Source organism: Anser brachyrhynchus (genome assembly GCF_964034855.1).
Source record: "Anser brachyrhynchus genome assembly, chromosome: 7".
Classification (NCBI taxonomy): domain Eukaryota; kingdom Metazoa; phylum Chordata; class Aves; order Anseriformes; family Anatidae; genus Anser; species Anser brachyrhynchus.
In genome coordinates, this window is record NC_137701.1 from 26,622,155 (window position 1) to 26,647,590 (window position 25,436).

A 25,436-nucleotide genomic window follows, 5' to 3' on the forward strand; every position below is an offset into this window, starting at 1 on the left:
GAGCAATTGGCAAATGCTCTTTTTTCCCAGATAAATAAGACTTTCATGTAACTAGATAAATATTTTTGTTTTCCGAGTGACCTGGAGGTGACGCCTGTGCTTAAATGACTGTGGAAGATTAGGGGTGATGCACTGCCTGTGTCTGAGCACAGGGCTCCCAGAGATATTCCCAAAAACACTAAGGACTGGGGTGCGCTGTGGTGGGGAGGCAGAGGGATGTTGATGTTGAGGGATGTAATTTTGCTTATTTAGTGTGGGCATTTTTTCTCATAGGCACTGGAAGCAGCACAGGTCTTGGGAAACATGCTTCTCTGTGAAGCGTGTTTGCTGGCAGCAGGCTGATTGCAAGGCAGAGCACCCCATGCCAGGAGGATGGAGAGGGCAGGTGGTGGCAGCTGTGGAGGTGACCGTGAAGAACTGGGATGGGCTGTGGAGGTCGCCTCGGCTGAGATGTTGTAGGAAAATACTGGCTGCCATGTACAACCTGATCCCAACCAAAAAAAATGCAGAAAAGCAAAGCAGGCAAAGGCCTGCTCCCATCATGGGTCAAATCAAAATACACATTTGCTTGCTGAGTTAGTGTATATTAAATGGAGTTTCATGCATTTGTCACTATAGTGAACTAATTTTAACAGGACCTGATAGAAAACCTAAGCATTTGGCTTTCTTCATATCCCCTCCAATAGACAGGAAGGAAATATGATATAGGAGATAAATCAAGCACCTTTCTGGACCTTTCTCACTGATTACAGCTTTCTCTAGCTGCAGAGGGCAACAAGCAGAACCTTGAGAGTATAACCAGACTTCTTAATCCAACTTCTGTGCAATTCCAATTTTTTCTATTACACCCCGTGTCTTCTTTTCTCAACAGCTCTCCTGCCTTGGGAGTGGTAGGATTGGCAGGAAGTGTACCCAAAGCCAAACATGCTTAGAATCATTTGCAGGTTTTGCTGGGATGTCAGGGTTTTGCTTAATTTTCTAAAGCTATAGTTATTGCCTAAATTGCCTAAGCAATCATGCATCTGGGCAAATCTTGTAGAGTTGTCAAAATTATCATGACTTACCTCACGTGTGAAAATGTCCACCCAATGACTGGTAAGAGTCGTGCACAGAAAGACTAGGAGCTTTCATCCACTTCTGGCACCTCAAGGAGATGTACCTCATGTCTGAAGTCCTCTTTGAAGAGCTCCTATTTCAGTGGGGCTGTATTTGGTTGCTCAAGCCTTTGACGTGAGATACCTCTGTTGATTGGAAAACAACGCACGTCCAACACAGTGAATTCATGCACAGCACAGATGTGTTTTCACTAGGCTCAAGTCAGGTGGGCTGGCACGTTAAACCTGCCCAGAGCTGCAGGAGTCCCCCCCTTCATTTCTAGCACATTTTGCCTCGTGGAGGCTGTCACAGCGCCTGGCGAGAGGTCGGCTTTGAAGGTGGCCAAGTGCACAGCTTGTGCTCAGCTCTCCTGCCAGTGGGTACGTGGTGAGGAGAGGCGTCTGGCTGGCGAGATGCTCAGATAAGGAGCCGGAGGAGACAGCCTGGGTGCAAAGACTTAGCAGAAGTGGCAATTTAAATGATAAGGTAAGGGTTGAATTGTTAATGGGGCAAGGGAAGGGAGAAACGTCCCTGTTCCCTGTCCGTCACGCTTGGCTTGGGGCTGCCACCTTGCTTCATCCATCCTCCATCAATGTTCCTCACATGACAACTGGCCCTTATTCGTAGCTCACTGAGTTTGTTAAGAGTAAAGATGCATGGAAACTTGGTTGCTGTGGAGATTCAGTGAGGATGGACGATAGGACCTGGGGATCTCCTTCCCTGCTATTTTGTTTCTAGCGGAGAGCAACGCTATCTCCCTACCAGGTAGTGCCACCACGCAGAGGATGCTTTGCTGGGATCATGATAGAGTTCCAGGAAAATTTAGACACGGAAATACTTCTTTTAGTTGGTGTTATGCCAAGATTTGGTCAGGACAGTGTATTCTCCTCCTCTGCACCTTATCACTCAGTAACTCAAGAAAATAGGATCTTGCTGAAACCCCAGTGGAAAAATTAATTCAAAAAAAAAAAAAATGCTGATGAGGAAGTAGAATTTATCAGTTTGATGTAGGAATGTTTCCTGTTGAGCTGCTTGCTAAAAATACATTTGTTTGTAATATTTTTGTTCTTTAATAAAATTGTGATTAAAAGTTTTAGTTATAAACACAAATCATAAATACTGTCCTTTATGGTTCTGTGTTCCATATGGCAGTGAGGATATCAGCAGGAAGGAGCACATGGAAGGTTTGCAATGACAGCAATCAGTAAATGAATGAAAATCTTGTAGAACAGGGTGTGAGGTTAAAATTAAGAAAGCAGCAGCAAACATTTGGCTGTCATCTGAAACAACTGGAAGAACTGAAAAATATCAAAATGTTAATTTTTTCCTCTGGATGAGGTATGCAATATATTATGTCTTTACCTGCAGGTATGTATTTTAAAGCTGATTTAGATATTAATTTTTTATTCTGAAGACCGAACTTATGCGGGGCAAAATAATTGTTTGCCTTTCCCCTGGGAGAAGAAGAGCATCACATATTGGGGTGGAAAGGTGAGGTGGTCACTGAAATATACAGAATGGATAGCTCCAGTGTAGTACTTCTATTGACTGGAATTCTTCAGCAAAGATATTCACAAGCGGCATGAGGGTTATTTCAGTGTTTTCAGCCCTGGTACCACTGCTTCACTGTCAAGAAGTAACTTTATGCTGAATGTAGAATCTAGCTGAAAGGTTGAAGTAGACACCTTGTGCTCCTTGTAGGCTTCCTAAATGGAAGGAATATGCAAAAAAAGTGTCAAAAGAATTTCTACAAAGAATTTTTTTGTTCTCAACATTAACTGAGTGGATACTCTGCCTATCTAGAGCATCACTCTTTAATAAATTCTGCAGATTTGGGATTGCTAAATTACACCATGACATAGGGAAGCATTTAAATTTTCAGAGCTGGCTTCAGTAGCACTACTCATACATAAAGTGCACTTAGAGAAGTCTTTGGAAGATAGTGGCTATAATCAGTATTCTGTTCTGCTCGAGATCCAGATAAGTGGTTGCTGCACAGAAGTAGCAGAACAGAGAGGGAAGGCACCATTTAGCAACTTCAGAAAATGTGTTCTGAGACTGGTGTATTGATTTAATCTTTTGTTGTTGCTGTTATTTCAAGAACTCAGTAAAAGTACGTGTCACATTTAAAATAGTAATAATAAAAAAAACTCTTCCTAATTTCTTCACTAGTACTTTTCTTGTTCTTTACTGGCCAAGAATGAGGAGAGGACCACGTGACTCTATTTAATTATCTTTTTAGCATAATCTACAAGTTTTCACTTTCTTAGTATTCTTAGTTGTAGCTTTGGGAAATGGAAGATGTTGTTGTGTATACAGCACAAATACATGAGTAATTAGATCTTGGAGCCAGCTGATGTTGTCTTTCTTTTTAATTTTCATTATGCCTTTGGCTCTGTAGCTGCTTCAGTTTTCTTGTCGTTGTTTGGTTTTAGTTTAGTTTTGCTTTATTATCTTACTAGATAGTTGTATATAAAAAGGCAATACAGGGTTAATTGCTGTTCAGGGAAAGTGTTTAAAAAACAATATCAGCTATACCTCATAACAATATTTTTTTCATGTTTGCACTTCTTATTTTTGAAGCTTTAAGATGTATCCATATGTCTGATTCTGAATCACACACATAGGTGCTACAGAAATACAATTAGAGCTTTTGTACACCATCATATTTTTGTTCTTATATTCTGTTTCAGATACGTATTAAAATTTTATAACAATTTTTCATTGTTAAAAAAAGGAACTCTCAAAAGTAAATCTAATTTCAGTGTTTGCCCCTGTAATTAATAGTTGGTCCCCTTGGTCAATTCACTATACAACTACTATAAAAAGTAGTCTAGAAACTCAGTTGTTATCTGCTGTTAACCTAGCTGCTGCACCAATAATTGATTTAACAAAAGATTTCCTACTGGATAACTGTTAAGAAAACTGAAAAGCAGAGGCAGAGCAGTGAAAAACTCCAGAAAGATGGGATACGTCATTTGTTTCCTCTAGGTAGTTTTCTGTGACTTTTTGGTCTCTGTGTGTCATTGAATCATAGAGTGGTTTGGGTTGGAAGGGACCATAAAGATGATCTAGTCCCAATTCCCCTGCTATGGGCAGGGATGCTACCCACTAGAGCAGGTTGCTCAAAGCCCCATCTAACCTGGCCTTAAACACTAGGCGCTTTTCTTCTCCTTGTGGCAGTTTTACTGTCCCACAGTAAAAGCTTGAAAAGAGGGTGTCTGCGAAATGGGACGTCGTGAAATATCAAAATATTCTGATTTAAATGAAAAATAAATAGAAAAAAATATTGCTGTGGGGTGTTAGAAACTAGTAGAGAATGGCTCGATGCTGTGATCTCAGAACAGAAATAACCCTGAGCCTCTGAAAGAGAAGTTGACCAAAGGAGGGTAACTTGGGAAAAAAAAAAAAAAAAGTAAAAAGCTGTGATTATTATAATGAGCTGTGATATTCAGAGGAATATGGCCCATATTCTCATGGTAGTAACCAGCTTTGTTTTCTCTGGCGGAGGTAAGGAACTAACAAAATTTATCTTGGTGCTATCCCTCTTAAGCATGTTGTTTACTCTTAATTACATATTGAATAGCAGCTGGTGTTTGAAGAATAATCAAATAGAAAGTTAGTAAGGAGAAGCAGGGCGATAATGATTCAAGCTGATATTTCTTTCTGCTTGTGATGGTCTGGAGGACTCTTGGTGATCACTGAACCATCAGGGTTCCTCCTCAGTCTTGCCTGAAATGCCCAAAACATCAATTTTGTAACAATAGAGGCAGACCAGATTTAGCTCTCAATTTTGATTTTGTAATACCAGGTTTTCATAACTCCTAGAACACGTGGAACTAAACTGTTTCCATCTCTCTCTCTCTATTTTTTTCTTCCTTCCATTACCAAGGAAAAAAATATTGAAAACCGTTTCCTGCAAGAGATTCAACAAAAGCCTTACACTGCTCTGGTTGTGAGCTAAAACCAAAGTGACTGTCCACTCTGCTCTGTTGTTTGAGACTGAGAGATCTATTATTTCAGGGGAATGAAGAAGTCGCGCTAATTTTTTGAGAAACCCTCCAAGTACTTTTTGTTAGATACTGAATTGCCTGTAAAGAGCTCTGCCTCAGTAACATCAGGATAATAGCATTTCACTGCCACACACAGATGCTCTAAGAGTAAACATATTAGTTTATGAAACACTCAAATATGGCAATAGTGTAGGCCAGTTTAATAGCTTATCTAGGATTTATAGGTAAGTGAAGTGGTCTTTTATAAACTATTATTTTCTAAAATCAGAAGGGCAGGAAGCTTCCTAGTTTAAATCTCTGGCTAGGCAGGGGAAGGAAATCAGCTCCAAAATAGCCAACTGTATTTTCCCATTGCCTTGAACAGCTCTTCAAGCACAGATTGTCTGAAATAGTTGCCATGATATGTTTTTACTTTTCAGGCCATGGAGCTTAGGGAATCAGTTTTTTAATATCTACATCATTTCTTTCCTCCTGGGACTGAAGCTGGTTACCATAGCAAAATGGCAAGGAAGCTGATAAGCTTGTAGTACCATTTGGCAAACAGGGTACAAATTTATTTTATTAAGACAGCGGACTGTGAAAAAATTGAGATTAGATATTCTTTTTTTTCTTCCGCTTTAGTATAGTTTAAAATACTCATGAAGAAAATTATTGAGAATACATATTGAACAAATGCTCTTGGCTACATAACAAGTGTTGCTGCAAATAGTAGGAGCTGCAGTTTTAAATCTCTGCAAATTTTTGATACTCTCAACATTGCACTCTGATTTCTCTCTTTTCCTCCCTATGGCATCCCTCAAAGATGCCATACTGTGAATGAAATGAGCTTCTGTTTAACAGAATAGTTACAGGTGTCTGTCTCTTTCTACTTAAAAATTACGTTGTCATATAGTTTTTATTCCCCCTAGACAAAGCGTGGTCATCTGTGCCTGTCTTATAAATCAGTCTGCGAAGTCCCTTGGATACACCCACGAAGGATATACCCACAAAGAGCTTGTCTTCAGCACTGAGCTATTCCTTTTTTTCTGCTCAGTTAACTCCTGAGACATTGCTTGGCATCTAAACCACCCGTTGTCTGCTGTTCTGGGTGCAAGAGTTGAGTCACTATTTTGGGGAGTTTGCTTTGGTTTTGCACTACTAACTCTAAGTGAAACGAAGTCTCGGTTTCTTGGGGTTAAAAAAGAAAACAGAATATTTCCTGAAAGTCATTTGTGCTCTCATCTTTTTCCATTTTGAATATGCGATGCGTGCTGTTTTATGTGCACTGACAGATTTTCCATTTACTGTAAAATTAAATAGTTCCAATAGAGAGGATTTGGGAGTCTTGCTGTAATCCAGCCGTGCAAAACATGCTACTTAGTGTTAACCCATTCGATCTCGTACTAACCATCTTGAACTTGGAGAAGTGCTGTTCCCAAGCTGCCAGTAATGCAGCTGTGAAGGAGGAATCAGAGTAACTCCCAGGAAAGCCTACTTCTTCTCCTTTTTTAAGATGTTTCTTCAAGATAATGAGCACTAGTGTTTTTTTATACTTTGGGGGGATTTTTCATCCTTAAAACCCCACATTTTTGCTCATTATAAGCAAAACAATGTGATGTAGCAGTGGGTTAGGGTGCCTGGGCAAGATCTAGGTGGCAGCTGGCCGGTGTCTGATCAGTTTGGGGAAGAGATGTGGGACCTCAGACCTGGGAAGATTCAGACAGCCATAGAAAGAGCTGAGTAAGAGGATAATTGTAAGGGGGATATGTGAGTTTCGGGTCGGGGCTTATTGCATGTGTGTGTGTATGACCTGTGCCTTAGCCCTTTCTCTGTCCCTTGTGTGGACTCTTTGGATGGAGGGAGCAATCTGCAAGGGATGAGAAGTAGTTTCCTCCTTGGAAACCAGTTACCTGCAGATACGTGTAAGTGATACTGATGATAACCACCCATGGGTATATGTATATATGTATATATAACCTGTGGTCACTGTGTTTTACTGGAATACCTAAGTGTGGGAACTCGGTGCAGGGATGTAGCCCAGAACGCAGCACTTTGATGCGGGAGCTTCGGGTGTTGCCATCTACTGGCAGCCATCCAGCGAGAGGAGAAGTCCCTCCGCAGTAGTTTAACGTACTGCTTCTTTTGAACTGAAAGATGGGATTTTTCTGTGTAAATCCTCTTTCAGGTCAGAGTTGTTAATAAAACAATTTCTGCTGTCCTCTGCGTATGGATGTAGTCAGTCCCAGCGGGCTTTCTCTGAGACACCGTTGCTCTTCGGGATGTTAGTGTGTGACACGGGGACAGCTCCTCTCTCCTGCACAAAACGTGGTCTGGGGAGTCCTGAGCACCCACTGTGAGCTTGGGGCTTGACAGGCACCCACATGGGTGCTGATTTTCAGAGCCTGGCCCTGTATTTTCAGGGAAGGGGTTGGTCTGGAAATTACTAGTAACAAAGGCAATGGGTATGTTTGAACTCATTGGAGAACAGGTCAAAGATTCCTATTTTTAAGAATATTGCAATTCTGACAGTCTTTTTTTTTCCCCTAGAAGAGATGAGAGGTGTTCCAAATAAGTCTGTCCTCAAAGGGAGAGACAGTACAGCTTGTGCAGCTCTCCAGAAATTGTATTTTGACCTCTGTCAAGGGAAATGTTTATATGATACTGTCAAAAGCTGTTTGAACATTATACATGAACCAAATGCTAGCAATGGGCATGTTTCTTTCCTTTTTATTAAAAAATGGTTAGGAAATAAAAGAGTTGCAACACTAGTTTTCAGCAGAAGTTATGTGATTGCTTTGTTACAAAACATACTCCATGTGGAAGCAGAAGAGTGGCATAGCTTTTCTCTTGTACTTGTCCAATCCAAATACACACCAGACTTAATAACTCTCTCTGTAGTCATGTTCATAAAAATGTTAAAAATGTACTTTTAACATAAAATTTTATAACATAATTTATTTAGAAGAACTGGATATTCCAATTGCTCTTAAACCCTGTGAAAAAAAAAACAGCATTTTCTCTTCGTTATTTTAAGCACTATTTCAAAATAGTGGTTTAATGTATCTTTGGTATGTTTTCAGGCCAGATATGTAGGTACATGAGCACAGAAATATTTGTGTTCCTCTGTCAGGTCTGTCTTCATGAGTCCTAGCTGCGTCTTAGCTGACACAGTGGTAGCATTTTTAGATGGATTTTTGTCATAGTAGTTGCAAGGTACTGGATTACCAAAACCAAGATTACAGTATTGCTAGTAAAGTTGTATTTTTACAGTGAAGCAATACACAGTGTTAAGAACATATATTTAAGGCCATATATGGAAGTTTTGTATTTAAAAACTAGAGAAGTGAAATACACTGGAATTAAGAGCTTAAGGTTTAACCATGGCTTGGATCAGGGAGTCATGGAATGGGCTGAGTTCTAGAGTTCTAGCTGTGCTTTGTTACTGATGGCAGTTTTCCAAAATGTAATCAAGTATTTCTTTTTTTCTTTCTTTTCTCCTTTTTTTTTTTTCCCTTTTATTGCAGCTGGTCTCCAATGTTCTCATCTTCTCCTGTACAAACATTGTAGGCGTCTGTACCCACTACCCAGCAGAGGTGTCCCAAAGACAGGCTTTCCAGGAGACGAGGGAATGCATACAAGCCAGGCTGCATTCTCAAAGGGAAAACCAGCAGCAGGTAAGACCAACAGTGGGAAATAAAAAATGAAATTGCTGAAATGGAATTAGCATGCAAATTGTTCCTGTAGGATTGGATTTGCAGGCCTCTTGCTTGATGACTGATGCAAGCAAGAATAGGCCAATAGGAGACGGCAGGCTTTTTAAAGGCTTGAAAGAGAACTCAGGGAGTATTTCTTCCCCAGTACACTGATGGATTTGTCCACAGACATCAACAAATTCTGTGGACTCTGCTCTGCAGATGAAAGTTACATAGTACACAGAGCGTGCACTGGTTTTTTGCACACATTGGAGCTGTGTGTTGAACACGGATGCAGCACACAGGCTTCAGGTGGACCCTCTTTGTGAGGATACAGTGTGGTGTGTTTATCAGCAAAGCCACTACCAACAGGTAAGGCAGGTTTCTGAAGTGAAAGAGGTATAAATTTGGCCACAGAATATACCGTCCCTTGATGCTTCCAGAGAGTCCTCTTCCTGCCTCGTCCAAGGTTTCCTGCCTGCTTACACACCTCTGTGCACCATATAGGCCTGAAGTCAATTCTATTTTATAATAGGATAGAAGTAATAGAATAGAAGTAAGTTTCATCAACATGTCCAATGTTTGTGTGCTGCCAGTAAACAGCTTAGTTTTCAAGGGGACCGACCATATTGGCTTCCCATTTCAGTTGTGGGTTCTGTGGCAATGAACCTCTCGTCTCCTCAGGATTAGATATGAAAGACCTTTTGGACCAGTGTGACTATTCCTTTGCTAATACACATCTCTAACCCGCAGGATGTCTTGCAGTGGTCTGTCCCGTCCAATTTGAAGGGAATCATGAAATGGGGCTTCCAGTCTTCCCTTGGGAAGTATCCTGGAGCTTGGTTGTGGTTGTGAACTTGGGGAAGAGGTCAGGGGAATGAATCGAGTGGAGCATCTTTGTATCTCTGTGGCAACACAGCTTATTTTTCCCTCATGTCCCAGCCCATCTGCATCTATGGATCAGTCTTTTGGCAGCGTTTATGAGGTTCTTCTGGCTGACATACTTGCTGCTTAACCCTTACGGTTATTTTGACAATATATATATGAAAACCAAATTCACAATCACAGCTCTTTTTTCCTTTGTAACAAATGTAGTTTCAGAAAGATGAAACAAGTGGCCAATCCTCCTTTGGCACCTTGAAATGAAGGAAAGAACTGAGCCAAGAGAATACCCTATTTTATTTATTGATTACAGCTCTGTCCTCCCTGCTGAGAGGGAGGCTGCCTTTGCATGTCTCAAATGCATGTGCCGTTCTGGATTTAGGAGCTTCTGTGCCAGAAGTACCACATGAAAAATGTCCTTACAAGTGCCATAGTCTTTGGCCTTTTTATCTCTCCCTCTTCCCCTCCCCAAAGGTACCATACCATACAGGAGGAAGCTAGGACATCAGTAAAACACAGGTCAAAGCCAGTCACTAAGTTGTGCCCTCCAGTACATCCAGCAGGAACCGTGGATCCTGGCAGCTGGGGACTCCTAATAAGATTATTTGCTGCTACAGCCTCCACTGACATTGATTTCCAGGTTCAGTTCAGATGCATCCCTATGCATAATGCATCGAGATAATCTTGAGGTGACAGCAGATGCAAATACCGGCAGCTCAGCCCGCCTCTGTGAGAGCAGGTCTCCAAATAGGCGTGGAGGGAAAGAGCCCAGCACTCTTATCATCGTTTGCCTGTTTCTGGAGACCTGACGATGCTCTTGTGTGCTGTTCTCTATTAAAGGCAGGCAGATTATCTCCAGCAAAGGAGTGTATATTTTCCCTTATTAAGCTTCTACTGGCATCCAAAATTAGAAAGAAAGTAAACAGAAATCCAAAGTGTCCAATCCAGAATAGACAATCCTCAATGATTTTATTACTTGAGATAACTTAGGGCAGAATCATAACAGGAATTACTGTACCTTACACAGAATAAAATAGTAGTGGATGAAAAAATATATATATTCTCAATAATCTGCAAATACTTAAGATTTGAGTAAAAGAGTGGTTGTCAAGACTGCAGTTTTCCTTCTAGCATTGCTTGTCTTCTGTCTGTGAAGTCATCTTCTTCTTTACATCTCTACATCACTTAACTTGTGATGAATAGTGTTATTGAACCTGAGGACAAGTAGACAGATGTAGCACACTGAATATTTGTTAATGCTTTGGGGTCATCTTGGGAGAGTACGACATAAACAGTTAAAATTCCTGTGTAGTATAGAGTCATTGTACGGATGTGTGTGTTTTATATATCCACCCACGTATACATATATCCATGTGGATGTATGTAAATAGAGTAGATCTGTATTTTACTCCTTAATCTGTGCCTATTCTAGTGAGTGGTGCTTCTTGGTATGCATTTGTTTAATGTATAATTCAGTGGAACTATACTCGCATCGTATTTTGAAGTGAGAATTATATACGAATTTGCTTTTGCTTTTTTTTATCAGGTCAGACTGCTGCCTTGTTAGACTTGTAAAACAGCAGTCCCAGCCACCTCACTTGTACGTAAGTGATTTTACAGTGAGGGCTGCAGTACGTTCTAGTCATTACACCAAAATGAAAATTGTACTCTGGTGGAGACTTTAATTTCTGTGCTCCATTTGAAATAAAACAAAGGGAATTTTTTGTTGTTTTGAAGGTCTTTTAGCGTGGCTTGTGCCTTACTGAAGCACTTGTTACAGCCTCCTCCTGGTAGTTTCAGAGGTTATTTTCAGTGATCGTGATGCTCCCAGAAAACAGGATGAAAATAATGTCCAACTCAGTAACACAGCTCAACCTCCTAATTAGTTGTTACACGAAGGATTGTTCCTGTTGCATGCATTCGTTTCACTTGTTAAGTCTTATTCCCAGTCGGTGATAGTTCAGAGTGGTGTTAGTCTCATGGAGACCTCAACTGTCTTGAAAATATTGGTGGTTTAATCTGGCAAATGCCTGTGGCGTCAGGAAGAGCAGGGGTGAGGGTTCTCAAGCACAAGTTATCCAGAAATCTACGTGAAAATCCCTCGGAGTACTAGTAGAAGAAGCTTACTCCCCCAAACATGTCCCTGCTTTTCAAGCAAGTAAAAAAAAATCATCCTTCACTCTGGTGCACCCACAGGGAATGTTCCAAACCTGCGGGTGCCCTGAGCTCCCCGTTGAGCTCTGAGTTATTTAAAGGATGTGTAAAATCACACGTAGAGTAGCAGCTTTCACACATTTGAGGATGCCTATTATAATATGCAAATGACAGCAGTGTATACACCAGTTACCCTGGTAAACATACAAAATGTGTTGCGCTTTTACGCTCAAGGAGTACACTAATAGCTGACAGAAGCCTGAGGACATGTGCATGATTCATAATCTTTATATATATATATGTGTGTGTGTATATATATATATATATAAAATTTGGCATTGTGAATGCTAGCACATGCAGTATGCCAGTGAAGGTGAGAGCGCTTTAAAACACAAGTATCTTGTCAGGACTGCTGCAGTTTGGAGCTGGGGAGATAGACATCCCTCCAACACATCTTTTCCTGTGTTATTACTACCTCCTCAGGGACCGGAGGCAAGAATCAATCTCTTTAAGGTACACGTTGAGGGGGAAAAAAGTAAATACTGGGCAATGCTGCAGCCTATAAAATGTCTCAGTGCATGCTGAGTACGTATCCAGTGAATCCATCTTCATCTGGTTTTCCCAACGTTTCTCTCCCTCCTTAGAGGAAGAAATAAGTGGGGAACTTTCAGATAAAGCCAGAAATTAGAATCCAGGAATGTGTTTATAACTGAAGTGTGGGCAAGAGGTTTGGTGACGTGAGTAATTAATACAGGAATGCTGACCCCTCTGAGTCAGGGCTGCAGCTTGAGCCCAGCTGCTCCCTGTGTTGTTGAGAATTAATGAGCTGTTAGATAAGGTTAGGCACCTTCGTTTATTCTACATTGTGTCTGTGTCGTCAGGAAGGAAGGCCCTTTTCTTCTGCTCACTGCAGGGAAAGAAAAATAATAAAAACAAGAGCGGCGCAAGCTTTTGGGATTCTTCAGCTATTCCAGAGCACTGCTTGCAGGTTGAGCTGGAGCTGAGCCCTGAGGAGATGCTCCCCACCTTCTCCAGCCAGAGCAAAAACTTCCCCTGAACTGCAAAGGGTGTGAGTGGGAATAAAATTAAGGGATTGAACGGTCTGGGCAGAATTGATCAGGTGAGATTCCTGAAATACACAAATGTGTCCCTGGGGTGCATGTTACCTGCAGGCTTAAATTCTATAGCTTTTGCATAAAATTGCCACCAAATTTAGAATAATAGCAAGCGCGGGCTTTTGTGTGAGTTTTTAGGAAAATTACCAGAAAGTCATCATTTTGTCATGTAACTAATTTTTGCCTAGCATACAAAACTATATATGGAACGGCTTACAAAATGGTGTTATGAAAGTCACACTGAAGCTATTATCAGTAAATAAAAGTGCAATTTAGTTGTTTCAAGGGAGGGTGAAGAGCAGTGAAATGCTGATGACAGAAGGTGGTTATTGGAAATACTTTTGTAGGTGAGTGGGCGGGTGTACAGGTCTTAAATCAGTTGGGCCCTAAGTGTGGTTTTAGGTGTAGAAGTATAACACCGCATTGCATAGTTGGGCTAACTTCTCGTGCTAGTTTTATTGGGGCATTCCTACTGACTTGTTATCTGCCAAGAACAGGTTTGTGCCTGTTGGGGGAATGTGCCTAGATGATTAGATGGGAAAGGAAGGAGTTGTAGAAGGTGCCCAAGGGTTTTGGGGTGTCAGTCCTGTAGGGCTGTGTGAAAGAGGACTTCGTGGTGGTGTGGAGAGGCTGTGGGGAAGGTCAGATGGTATCATTTAGCAGAATCATTCCAGGAATGTGTATGTGCAATTTCTGAGTTGCATGGATCCTTCATTTGCAAGAACTGGCATTAATCACAGGCCCAGTGCAGCTGGGATGAAAAATAATATTTTCCCCTCTAAAATCATTGAATTATTGTTTCAGGCTCAGGACAGAATCGCAGATGCCTTGACAGAGGGTCAACTGCTGGGTTTGTGGATGTGGTTTCACTTGGTCACACTCTTCGCTCCCCAAACTGATGACTTCATTTCTCCCCAGCGCGGAGCAAAGTGTGTTTGTTAACTGGGCAGCAGGTGTTTTAATTGCTTCATCTGTCTGACTCCACAGGAGCGGCTCCTGCTCTCTGTACTTCCTCGACATGTTGCCATGGAGATGAAAGCTGACATTAATGCCAAACAGGAAGATATGATGTTTCATAAAATCTACATCCAGAAGCATGACAATGTCAGGTAAGAAGAGCAGCCTATCTCCCAGCTGCCAGGGGAGGAGGGACCATCCCAGTATTTAGCACTTAAGTCCTGGGAACGAAGATGACAGCAGCACTTAATTCAAAATAAGTGTAAAAGCTCTAAAGTGCCACCAGTTGACTTTTGTAAGTTTGTCTATAGGATGGGAGGAGGACTGCCACGTGTCTGCAACATCTTCGTCTGATAAGCAGCTTTAACTGATCTCTTTCCTTAGCTTCTTTATTTTTTCTCTTTTTCCTCGATTGCATCTCGGTGGCTTTGAAAAGGTGGAATGTTTGAGTTTGGATATTTTTTTTGACAGTAACAAGCACCCTTCTGATAAGCATTGAAGGGATGCAAGTCAAAGATTGACAGCACTTTCCAGGGGGTGAGTTGCAGAGACCAGCTGAGGTTAAAATCACTTGGAGTAGTCCCTGCCAGTCTGTAATTACAAGCAAGGGGTCCATTAGTGGCAGCCCTTGGCACCTGCTCAGTCACCGGTCAGCCACCCAAGGCCGTGTCGCTCCTTGGTCTGCCTGGATGAGCGGATGAAATGGATGTCTGGTGTCTGGGAAGTGGTGCAGAATCACAGCCAGTCCGTGTTGCTGGGGCAGTCTGTCCCCATGAGCTTCGGCACATCACCAGGTTCCCTGTGTCCACTTCCCAGGGAAGAGGGAATGAACTCATACTTGGTATTGCTGTTGATGTTGCTTGATATCTTCATGGGCTGCAATGAAAAGTAGTTTAACTTAATCTTGACACATTTTAATTCTGCTGTTGTACCTGGCCTCTTTGGGAATGACTTATGTCTCTGCCAAGCCAGGTCCTGATGCTGTGTAACAGCTCTTTAAGTCTGTAAATACTTCTACTGAGACACGGGGATGGGGTTGGAGAATCTCTCTCATTCCTCCTTCCCTCTTCCCTTCAAATAAGAGGTTTTCTTATAAACTGCTTGTGTAGCCTTCTCTCTTATGTAGCTTTAAGTATGTTGGTGAATTATATTTTCTGATACTTAGTGCTCAACAAGTAAAAGTGGATGTATTGCATCTCCAACATACTGCACCTGCGTAATCTCCAGTAGACGATGCAGTAAAATTCACTTAAAATTCTGAAGCATTTGAAGACTGCAGCAAATTGACATTTCCTTAGTGTTAGCAGTGGAGTAGAGCGGTAATGTACAAGCAGAAAATTGGGAAGAGGGACCTATAGGTTAGGTTTTGATTGTGACTGGGCAAAGTGATAAAGATCCCCTAGCAATACTGAAGACAAAAATGTTATCACCTGTAAAATGCTTTAATGGTTCTGTAATGAAAAATAAAGAATATACGTACAGTGATGAAGGTGAGCGGAAGAGGCCTCCCAGAGTGCCCACAGCAGAATAAGTGTTACAGTAGATGTTTTTTGTCTTTGCATCCAATTTTTCCTTAATAGCACTTAGCTTGTTCAAGTAGGTTTGTAAATTTCTCATGATAGATGGCATTTGTGTATTTTCCTAATAGAGGAATTACTTTTTTTCCAGTACTTAAAGGTCAGCTTGACATTCAAATTGAATGCAAGTTGTTGGATATGACATGAGATTAATCAGTATGATATTATATTCTTCCACTTTAGTTTCCATATATCATTATTTGCAGGTCTAAAAGTCATTCGGTACAGTCAAATCTTAGCAAAAGTGATTATTTCTTTTGGATGATACTTCTCTGAAATTTTGTTTTAACTATATCACCAAATAAATAAAAACTAATTAAAAATAATATACTAAATTAACAAATGCACAACAAGCATGGTATTCAATATATGCATTTTTTTTTTCTTCTTTAGTTCCTTCACTCTGCCAGACAATGGCTTCTTGTAGCCTTTACCCATATGTGCTGAAAGCAAAGAGAAGGTAACATAGGAACATCTCATCTTCATATACTTTAGGGAAATGAATAACTAAGTATGAATATTGAAAGAGGAAACATGATTTGGAACAAATGACTCATTTCACACTAGGAGTTCAGCATGGAGCCTTTGCTCTTGCCTGGGTGCTCTGAAACCACCTCTGGTGGGAATTTTACTGTGGATGGTTTTGAAGCATTCACATGCACCCGGAAACGCGCTGGTGGCAGGGGGTAGTGCCTCCATGATGGGGATTAATGAATTGGCTGAAGAAAAGCAAGTGCACACATTACTTTTCATGGGGAAATGCTCAAGGGGAGGTTTTTGAGATTAGAACACTCCAAGCAATTTTGTTTTGTTTTTGTCAGTATTCAAAAATGTCATAAGATCTGAGTTTTTATGAGCTAAAGGTTATTGTGTTAAGGCAATTGAGAAGCATATGAAGTCGACGCAAGGGTGCTGTGCCCAGCCATTGAATCTGGTTTCCTGCTAATGATTTATGAGCAGAAGCATTTCCTTTCAGTTCTCAGAGGTGGGAAAGGTCCGTGTGTGTGTGCAGAGGTGTGCGTCTCCCTCCACCAGCGGCCGTATGCAACGGTTCTCTTTTCCCACTCTCCCAGGTTAGTTAAAAAGGCAGATTGTAAATGAAAGTATGACAGATGGGAAATTTTGTTCGCTGCTGATTTAAACCTTTAAGTTTTCTTTCATAGCGCCTTGAGTTCAAGAGCTTCCATTTTTCTGGATGTTCAGGGTGCTCACTGATTTCCCAGTCTGCATGGAGCCCCTGAGCCTGCCTGGCACTGGTGGTTTCCATCCAGCCGAATTTTGTTCTGTCCCTGTGAGCTCAGGAGGCTCAGGAGCAGAGCCATGCTCTGTTAGCCTGCCTTGACATGCTGTGTGGGAGAAGAAGTTTGCAAAGTCCTGTGCCAGACGAGATTAAATATTTTAATTTTCAGGGATGATTGGGCCCGGGCTTTTGGGACTACCTCTAATTGAAATTAAAACACAAACTCAAACCACTCTACCAGCAGAAAATGTTATGCTAAAACTATGTCAAGTTGCTGTGTGGTTTTTCTTTCTATTTTGAAATGACCATTTATTCTGTGATATGCTTGGTTTCAGATATTATATTACACACTTTTTTTCCTTAAAAAACAAAACTAAACTAAACTAACTAACATACAAACTATGTAGAAAGATCTTTCCCAGCTGCCAAGAGTAGGCCTGTAAAACACAGCCATGATCCTTTCATAAGGGCAGGTCTGCCATGATATTGCTTACTATGTTACATTTATCTTAGGGGTTAGGTTATCTCTGTGGAGGAAAGGTGATGTTTTTATGCAGAAGTAAAGTGGCCTGTCTGACCTGAATGGATAAAAGCAAATCTTTTTAGAACCTTATCAGGGCTTCCTGTGAATGAGTTCATAATCTCCTGCTTATTGTTATGGAAAGTAAAGTTCAGAGACTAATTTATCCACAATGAAAATATAATTTCCTGTCATTTTTGGCAGCAAAATTTGCTTCAAGACTACATTCTGAAGAATTTAGGGTGATGAAGAAACTAAGATGAAGAGGTTTGGGGTTAATATTCTCTTTTGAGATGCAAATGAACAGAACCTTTGAATGGGGAACGAAACCATTTTCCATCCTGATTTATTGAATGAGAATTAACTTTGACAAATGGAGAACCATAGAGCGTGACATGACCTTTCCCACGTATGTGTGTTAAATATAAAGTCTATTGTCAAATGCAATCAGGAAAGGAGTTCCCAAGACCATATGAGTAATTTTGGGTAAACAACAAGGTAAGTTATATAAGTAAAGCTGTTCACTTTATCATGAATGAGATTATGTCTGATAGAGAAACCTTAAAATACGCATAGATAATACTGTTTATCTGAAATGCTTCCTAGGCGGAATTTTAGATGTTTTACATTACTGTAGCTATTTATAGTGTCTTGCTGCAGTGATAGTGGCTTTAATGTTATCTAGGTTTGGCCAAATATAGTAATCTCTGTGCTATAAAAGAAGGTTTGAAGTCCTCTGTGAAGGGATCAAGCTTGGCTTTGTCATTGAAATTCCTTTGATGAACTGTTTCAAGCTTATTTTAGGGCTGGCGTCCAAGCATGGTGAAAGTGACAGTTTCCTCTTTTCTACCCTTCACGTAATTCTTATGAATCATGTACTCAACAACATTAACCTGATCTCACGGTTTTCTAAACATCTTGACAACTCAAACCAAACTCCTTGCAGAAATAAAACAGTCCATTTCCTTTCAGCTTTGTAAATGAAACTCATTTTTAATTAGTCTTCTGATCAACTTACATTCTAACACCAAAAATTCTCCCCTTAAAAATGACCAAACAGTCGCACTTTGGCTGAGTGTCAGGGTATTCAGTCGGCCATGTCAGCTAAACCTCTTCATCTTATAGGTGATTTGATGCTTTATTAGTTGATTATGAAGGGCATTAAATTCTTAGATTGCAAGATGCTATGTAATTGTATGTTATGGTTTGCAATAATTTCAACTAAACAAACAACCTTCTCCTTCTTCCTGCCACTGTCCTTGCACACAGGACATCCAGTATGAATGTTTCTTGGGGTTAAAGGAGTTTTCAATATAAATAGCAGTATAAGGCTGGGCTCTGATTGCAGCTAGTAGGAGTGCTCCCAGAATAGAGCTGTAACGGGACATACCAGTGCCAAAGCAGTGTGCTGCTTAATGGTGTATTCTGGTTGGTGAGTACAGGCATGAGGACACTTTTTCCAACTTGCTAAAAGAAACATGCCTTTTGAAATGCTAAATGGGTTTACAATGAGGCATATTCTCTCAAATCCAGGTCAGACATCAGATTGTCTTTGGGGACAGTTGTGCCAATTGGTTTTGTTCAGGAGCTCATCTGGATTCTGTTTTCATACTTTTTTTTTTTCATGAGATGTTATTGAAGCTAAGCAAAAAGCAGTTTCATTTTACCATCTGTAAAAAATAAAACTACATTATGGAGTGTATAAATTTGTCACAGTTCTTCTCTGGATATTTTCAAAAATTCCCCAAATAACCTTGTTTCAGCCAAAGATTTAATTTCTAGGCAAAGCCTTGTTGCCAGGGAAGGGCAGCACCAATAATTCTTATATATTTGCTATATAATTAATTTCCTTCCTCATCTTCTCCTCCCTTTTGGGAGAATGAAATATATGGTTTATGTATGGAGTTGAGGAGATCAGCATTAAGTGGGAAGAAGCCTAAAATCAGGTTTCGTCCATGCTCTCCCTGCCAGTCACTGAGCTTCCATTTCCTTATGAAATGCTTTCGCGGGTTGCTTGCTTGGTTGGTTCCCAGCATCAAGTCCTAGCAAGAACTTCTGCTGTTTTTCTTCATATGAGGCCTATGCCCACATGTAGCAGCAAGTTATTTTTGGAGGTAGGTGGGGGGAAACTGTGTGGGTTTCGTGTGGGTTCAGGTGTCCTCCTCATTTAATTGCCATTAGTTCTGGTTCAGGCTGTAGGCTGAGAAAAGTGAGTAGGAGGGAAGTGATCAGCCTTCCCACGCCTTTCCCCAGGTGACAGCAGTGAGTTTTACTTTTTCAGGAACTCTTCTGTTTCTCTGTCAAGAGCCAGCTCTTGGGTACTTCACCTGTGTCTGCCTGGTGTGAATCTTAGCTTTTTAATTTTCCAGAAAATTTAATGATTTTTTTTATAAGATAGCAGTAGTTTTAGGGAATGTCAAAGTCCCTTTCACCCATGGGTGGTGGTGAATTACTTTGCACTTACCACTAAATGCTTGAGTCTTCCTAGACAATTTGTTGTGTTTGAGAGGGAAATCAGTGTCTTCTGGAGAAAGGCATTCAAGCTAAAACATGTAAAGAAAGGATTTTTTTTTATTTTACAGCCATTATTACATCTGAACTTGACATCAGAGCTATGCAATAAGCTTGGACATTAATATTCAGGGAGGCATTTCATCCAAATATCACTCCCCCTTTTCAATATGTGTGTTGATGGTTCAGTCCTGAAAACTTTCAAGCTATAGAATAGCGCATGTTTATATATTTTATTGAATCTGCCTCTTTGCGTATGTGCACAGCAGCCTTTAAGAAGAACAAATACATGCTAACTTGCTTAAGCATTCATCTGGCTGTCTGCAGATCTGTCTTTCTGAACTGGGAATACACTGTGATCTTGGTCCCTGCTGGGAACCCCTGGGCGTGAGAGTCTTGTACCCTCCGAAGAACAAAACAGATAAATAACTGGTTGCAGGGCACCCCGCTGGATGCATTACTTAAACACATGTGTTGTAATAAAGACAACATCCCAAAAGTGCAGCGTGCCAGGTGACTGCAGATCTGCAGCCACCAGCAAGCCAGCAGCAATTAGGAAGAGCCTGTGATGTATAATTCACACCCTGCTATTCTGAGTGTACACAAGGGTCTGTGAAGTTCACAGGGTGATGGATTGAAGAGTGTTAGATGTTTTAATGATGAAATACTGTGAATAGTAATTTGGAGAGAATAACGAATGTGCCTGCAGAAGTTTACAGAGCAATATTTTAGCTCATCAAGGTTATTTGAATTCTCTTTTTTCTTCTGTAGTACTAGAAACAAATTACATTTTTTTAAAATGCAAGTTTCACTGCTGATTACCCTGATAGTAAAAACAAATGCATTGAATGTATAGTAAACATACATATATATACATATGTTTATTAAGCAAATCCACCTCCAGTCTTCTCTGTTCTGAAGTAACCTTGAGGGGAAAAAAAATAAAAATCGTAAGAGTCATCTCTGACCAAAACTTTACTTTTATAGAGGCTTGGTTATAAAAACTTTGTTAACTTTTACTTAATCACCTACTGCGTCATGTAGTTAACATGCAAAGTGGTTTTAAGAACATTGAGTTTATATAACATTTGAAGAGGTTCTTGTAAAAATCATCCTACCTTTTTGCTTCCTCCTTAAACTATAATGATTGAAAAGCAAAAATCAGTTAAACTTCTTTGTTCTGTAATGCACTGAACTTTGCAAAACTATTTAAAGCACTCCTTTTACAGAAGCTGAAAAAGAGAAGCACAGTGTTCAATGGGGATGGGTTAACTTCTCTTGTCTGCTACTATGTTTACACCCCTCAACAATTGTTGCTAATGCATGCATCTGTTTTCACTGGTGTATATATCATTTTTACACCGGATAAATAATGAAGAGCCAAAAGCTGAAACCAATTAGTGGTGAAGAGCTCTTGAGAGGTCTGGTATCCTGTGATTCAAGTTAGTGCATTGCTAACTTGAGTCTGTCCTCCACTCTCTGAAAATAAGAGTGTATTCTTTAAAATTTCAAGTTTTTATTATTTTTGCTTGAAACTTAGAGGTTAAAATGTTAAGAACAGGCTGGTACTGACTGTGTAAAGTGCATGATTCCTTAATGGTGTTTCTATAAGAGGCCAGGCTAAGAACAGGTCGCTTCAGATAGACAGCTAAACAGAAATAAGAAGCAGCCCGAGGACTGCACAGAACAGCAAAGGAGGAAAAAGACCGAAGAGTCTTTTTTGAATTTCACAGGGCATTGGCTTTGTGGAATGATGGAGGTGATTTTTTAGAAATCGGAGATTTTTCTGTGTCCATTTGTGTTTCTGTTACAAAGACTTCGAAAGATGCACCAAGTTTTAAATGGTGCGATTGTGAAGGATTTGCAAGAGCAAATATGTTGTGAGGAATTGGAAGTTTGCAAATAATTTTCGTAAACCACAAAGAAGTGCCTGCATTAGCTCTGCTTGATCAATGATCTTTTTTTAAAAGTCTGCAAAATACAGGAATATGTGTGTTTTCTTCCCCGATCCTTAGCCAGCAGGAATATTTGTCTGCTGTTGCTGTACACGTTTAGCAAGTACCTGAGGCCCTCAAAGGCACTGAAAAATTCTAAGGATGTTGCCATTCCTAGATGAATCCATTAAATATATAGGAGGATACTCAGGGTTTGAAATTAGCTCCCTCAACTCCAGGTCTACAGAGCTGGCCCCCGTGACATGGTGCAACGACTCCTTGTGTTGGGTGCTCCACCACGTTCAGCTTCAATCTGTGTGACTATCAGCAAAATATTCTCTCCCAGCCTCCTCTGGCAGAAACCACCCCAGTAAATGGCTGGTGACGCAGAAGGCTGGATGACCACAGCATTGTTCGGCTGTAAGTTCATCCATAAATCCCTGTTTGTCCCCTTCGGCTGCTGGAAGCACAACTTGCCCTCCCAAATGAAGAGGAAGACTGAATGTGTGAGGCAGCTGGGATTTTTTGTTAAAAATGAGATACAATAGAGAGAGTTTGTTGATCCACCAACGAAGACAGCTCACTTGTTTATTTGTTGTTGGTTTTTTTCTTTTTTGGTTGTTGTTTTGGGTGCTTTTTTTAGCTTTAACAAGAATTCTTTGCAGAGTCTGATAAATACATCGGCACTATTTCACACTCATTGTGGGGAATGCGTTGCTAATAGGACGTTACTAGGACAACCCTCGTTCTTCTGACAAGCACTTAATTTCAGCTATCTCCGAGGCCTGGCAGCCCCATACATCAGTGCCGAATGCAGTAGCAAGTTGGAGAGAGGCATTGTGACATCCTGGGATGTGAAGGAGATGAGAGACATATGTCACGGAGCTTGTGGGATGTTTGTGTAGCAGGCAAAAATGACAGGAAAGACCAAAAAGCCTTGGAAAGCAAGGAGCAAATTTAGCAATTGTTAGCAATGGCTGGAGAAAAGGCAATGAGAAAATGGAAAAAAGCCACGTACTATTTTAGATAGTGGGCGGTTATGTGCCATAGTGGTGCTGGTGGAGAGCCTCCGACCCTGCAACCATGCACACCAATGTGCTGCTGCTTTCTGCAGGGGTTGTTTGCAAAGAATGAGCTAATAAGAATCAACTTGTAGAACAAAGCAAACAAAATTTTGGCTTCTGCTCAGGGGAACTGGAGCAATTCAAGTTACAGATCAGGCCACAACAGGAGCCAAATGGTGATCCATAAAAGTATAATTATTCTGTTTCATTTGGAGCCTTTTGTTCTGGATTATATTCAAAACTACTGTAAGCTCCTTTGTAAGATTTGTTTTCTTTCCAGGAAAGAGAAAAAGAGGCCTTTTGAGTTAATAGTTCTACTTTGTTTTAATTAAAAAGGAGGAAGAAACCACGTTTTCTGTGCCTTTCTTCCTTTAGAGTCTTGCCTTTTGCAGAGCAGCAGCCTGCAGGTCGCAGTTTAGGATGACAGGTCCGATGTAGGACGAAGTTGTGTCATAAAACGTAAATGGTAAGTGAAAATCTGTTTTGAAGATCCAGTGCTCTTTGTCATTTACAGCTGCAAACTGAGTAAAATTTTGTTACGGAAATCAGAAGCGATTACAAATCTCTTGCAAAGCCCACAAAGCCTGAAATTGCAGCTGTGACTTTCCTGCTGAGCTCCTTTTCCCTGGAAGTGCGTAATGATGGAAGGAATAAACTGAAAATGGTGTACTCTCCCAAAGCTTAAAAACAACTGGAAAAAAAAAAAGGAGGAAAAATAGTGTTGGCGATCAACTGTACAAAACTAAAGTTGTGTTTAAGTATGAAATGAGGAATTCTGGGGGGACCTGGGATTCTGAGAACAGCACAGGAGGGTGACAGCGTTTGCTCACCCATTGTGAAATGTCATCTCTGCTGAGAATCACGCAGGGCTGCACTTCTGTAATACAGAGTAACACCAAGTAACACCAACTTCATTAGCATTTAGTAGATCACTGTACTTCACTTACACCTATCCATTCCCTGGTTTATTTAAATGATTTTTTATGCATTCTTTCATGTCTTCTTAGGTTATTTTATCTGCAGATTTAAGGATCATTTCTAGTGGAAGATCATAAAAGCTGTATTCTGTCAGTCTGTCATGTCCCGCAGCTTTTTATTTTTCTGTTATAAATATGAGACCCAGAATTTCTTGGACTACTAATAACTGGACAAATTGTAAGCCATCTCACTGGATAACGCGCACTGCTGGGAAGCACCTCCTTGCATTTTTTTAGGGCCTTCCACTCACAAACCCTTGTGTGAGTGTCCACGGCTACCGCTCAGCCCCATGGGGCAGGCTGCGGGTGGCTGCTTCATTTAATTTGACTAGGTAGAGAGGCTGATGAGAGCTCAGACGTTCCTGGCTCCTGTTACAGAAGCATCCTAATGAGCAGCCCACGAGGGCTCTGCTCTGGCCAGGCTGCAGAGGGGCAGTGCAGAGGCTGCAAGCGGGGAGCGTGCGCAAACACTCGCGCTTTGTGCTGGGAGCCACTCACGATGCTGTGGCTGCAAAGGGACTCAGCGCTAAATTACAGGGTGGAGACCCAGAGAAATTAATGAATTCAGTTGATATTCGGGGTGACAGAAAGTAAAACGCCAAAGTAGTGAGGGCCCGACGAGACACAAGGGATGAGGCATCCCCTCCTCATCTGGGAGCGCTGAGGCTCGACCCACATGCCTGTGTTGGGTATCCAGGCTCAGTGTCCCCACGTGCAAGAGGGCATCTGAGGCCACATCATCTAGGAGAAGTGCTAACCAAACAGGGAGTCCTCATTTTCTTTTGTGAACTCTCCTTTTTTAATACAAAAGAATGAAACCCTGCAGCAGCGTCTTGAATCCCACTGTCCCATGTCACGGGGAGCACCGTAATCAGCAGGGCAGAGCGTGGTGCTGCCTGCCTCTGCCTCTAATTATTCCAAGTATTTTATACATAATGAGCAGCTGCAGCACGAGGTCCTGAGGGCAACCTTGTTTCTTATCCAATATAGCCCGTTGTCCAGTTCAGGCTAGATTCAGGCAGAGAGAAAATCAGACCTGTATTTGCTCCCTTCTGTCATGCAGGGGGGTCTTAACAGACAGGTTCCTCGCTTGCCTTCTCTCTCCATTTATTTATATATAGCAGGCTTTTGCAGAATATCAAAGAATACAGGCTGCAAGTCACTGTGTGTGCTCCTGTTCCTTAAAGATGTGCTGGTGTGCTGGGGAGTTTTAGCTGGCTGCAATATGGGTTCCCAGCAAAGATTTGGCAAGAGTCATCCAGCAGGCAGCGCGGATGTGGTAGGGATGTTCCTAAATGCGGGACACATCCTTTTCTGCTGTAGCTGCTGACTTAGCCTGAGCCCTGTCTGTATTTCTCAGTCAAAAAAAAAAAAAAAAAGTCAACTATGCCTGTAAAATGCTAATATGAGGCTCAGACTGAAGTGAAAATTCATCCGCTGGGGTTTTGCAGCCTCCCTAGTCCTTGATTAACCACAGAGTGTGCAAAGCAAGCAGGAGGGGCAGAGGCCAGTGTGATCCTGGGGATGATTTGCTTTTGCGTTTGACCACTGTTAACTTTTGTCCGGTCTGTTTGTAAGGACTCTGCTGACCGGCTGTTGTCAGCAGGATTTTTTTTTTCAGTTGCATAAGGACTGGGAAAACAGTGTCTGTCTGACTCTGCCACAGTGAATGGCTTTCAAGTTAAGCCGTGGCTGCAGTTATTGTGCTCTAGCCGTGACACTATAA

General features: G+C 41.1%; 1 protein-coding gene across 2 annotated transcripts in view; it reads left to right on the plus strand.

The window, feature by feature from the left end:
- Positions 1-25,436, plus strand: part of ADCY5 (adenylate cyclase 5) — a 221,050-nt gene that overhangs the window by 116,707 nt on the left and 78,907 nt on the right. For both annotated transcript variants that reach the window (XM_080601109.1, XM_080601110.1), the window contains exons 2-3: positions 8,612-8,761; positions 13,918-14,039. In XM_080601109.1, the coding sequence (XP_080457235.1) occupies positions 8,612-8,761; positions 13,918-14,039 (272 nt within the window). The remainder of the gene's footprint in view (positions 1-8,611; positions 8,762-13,917; positions 14,040-25,436) is intronic.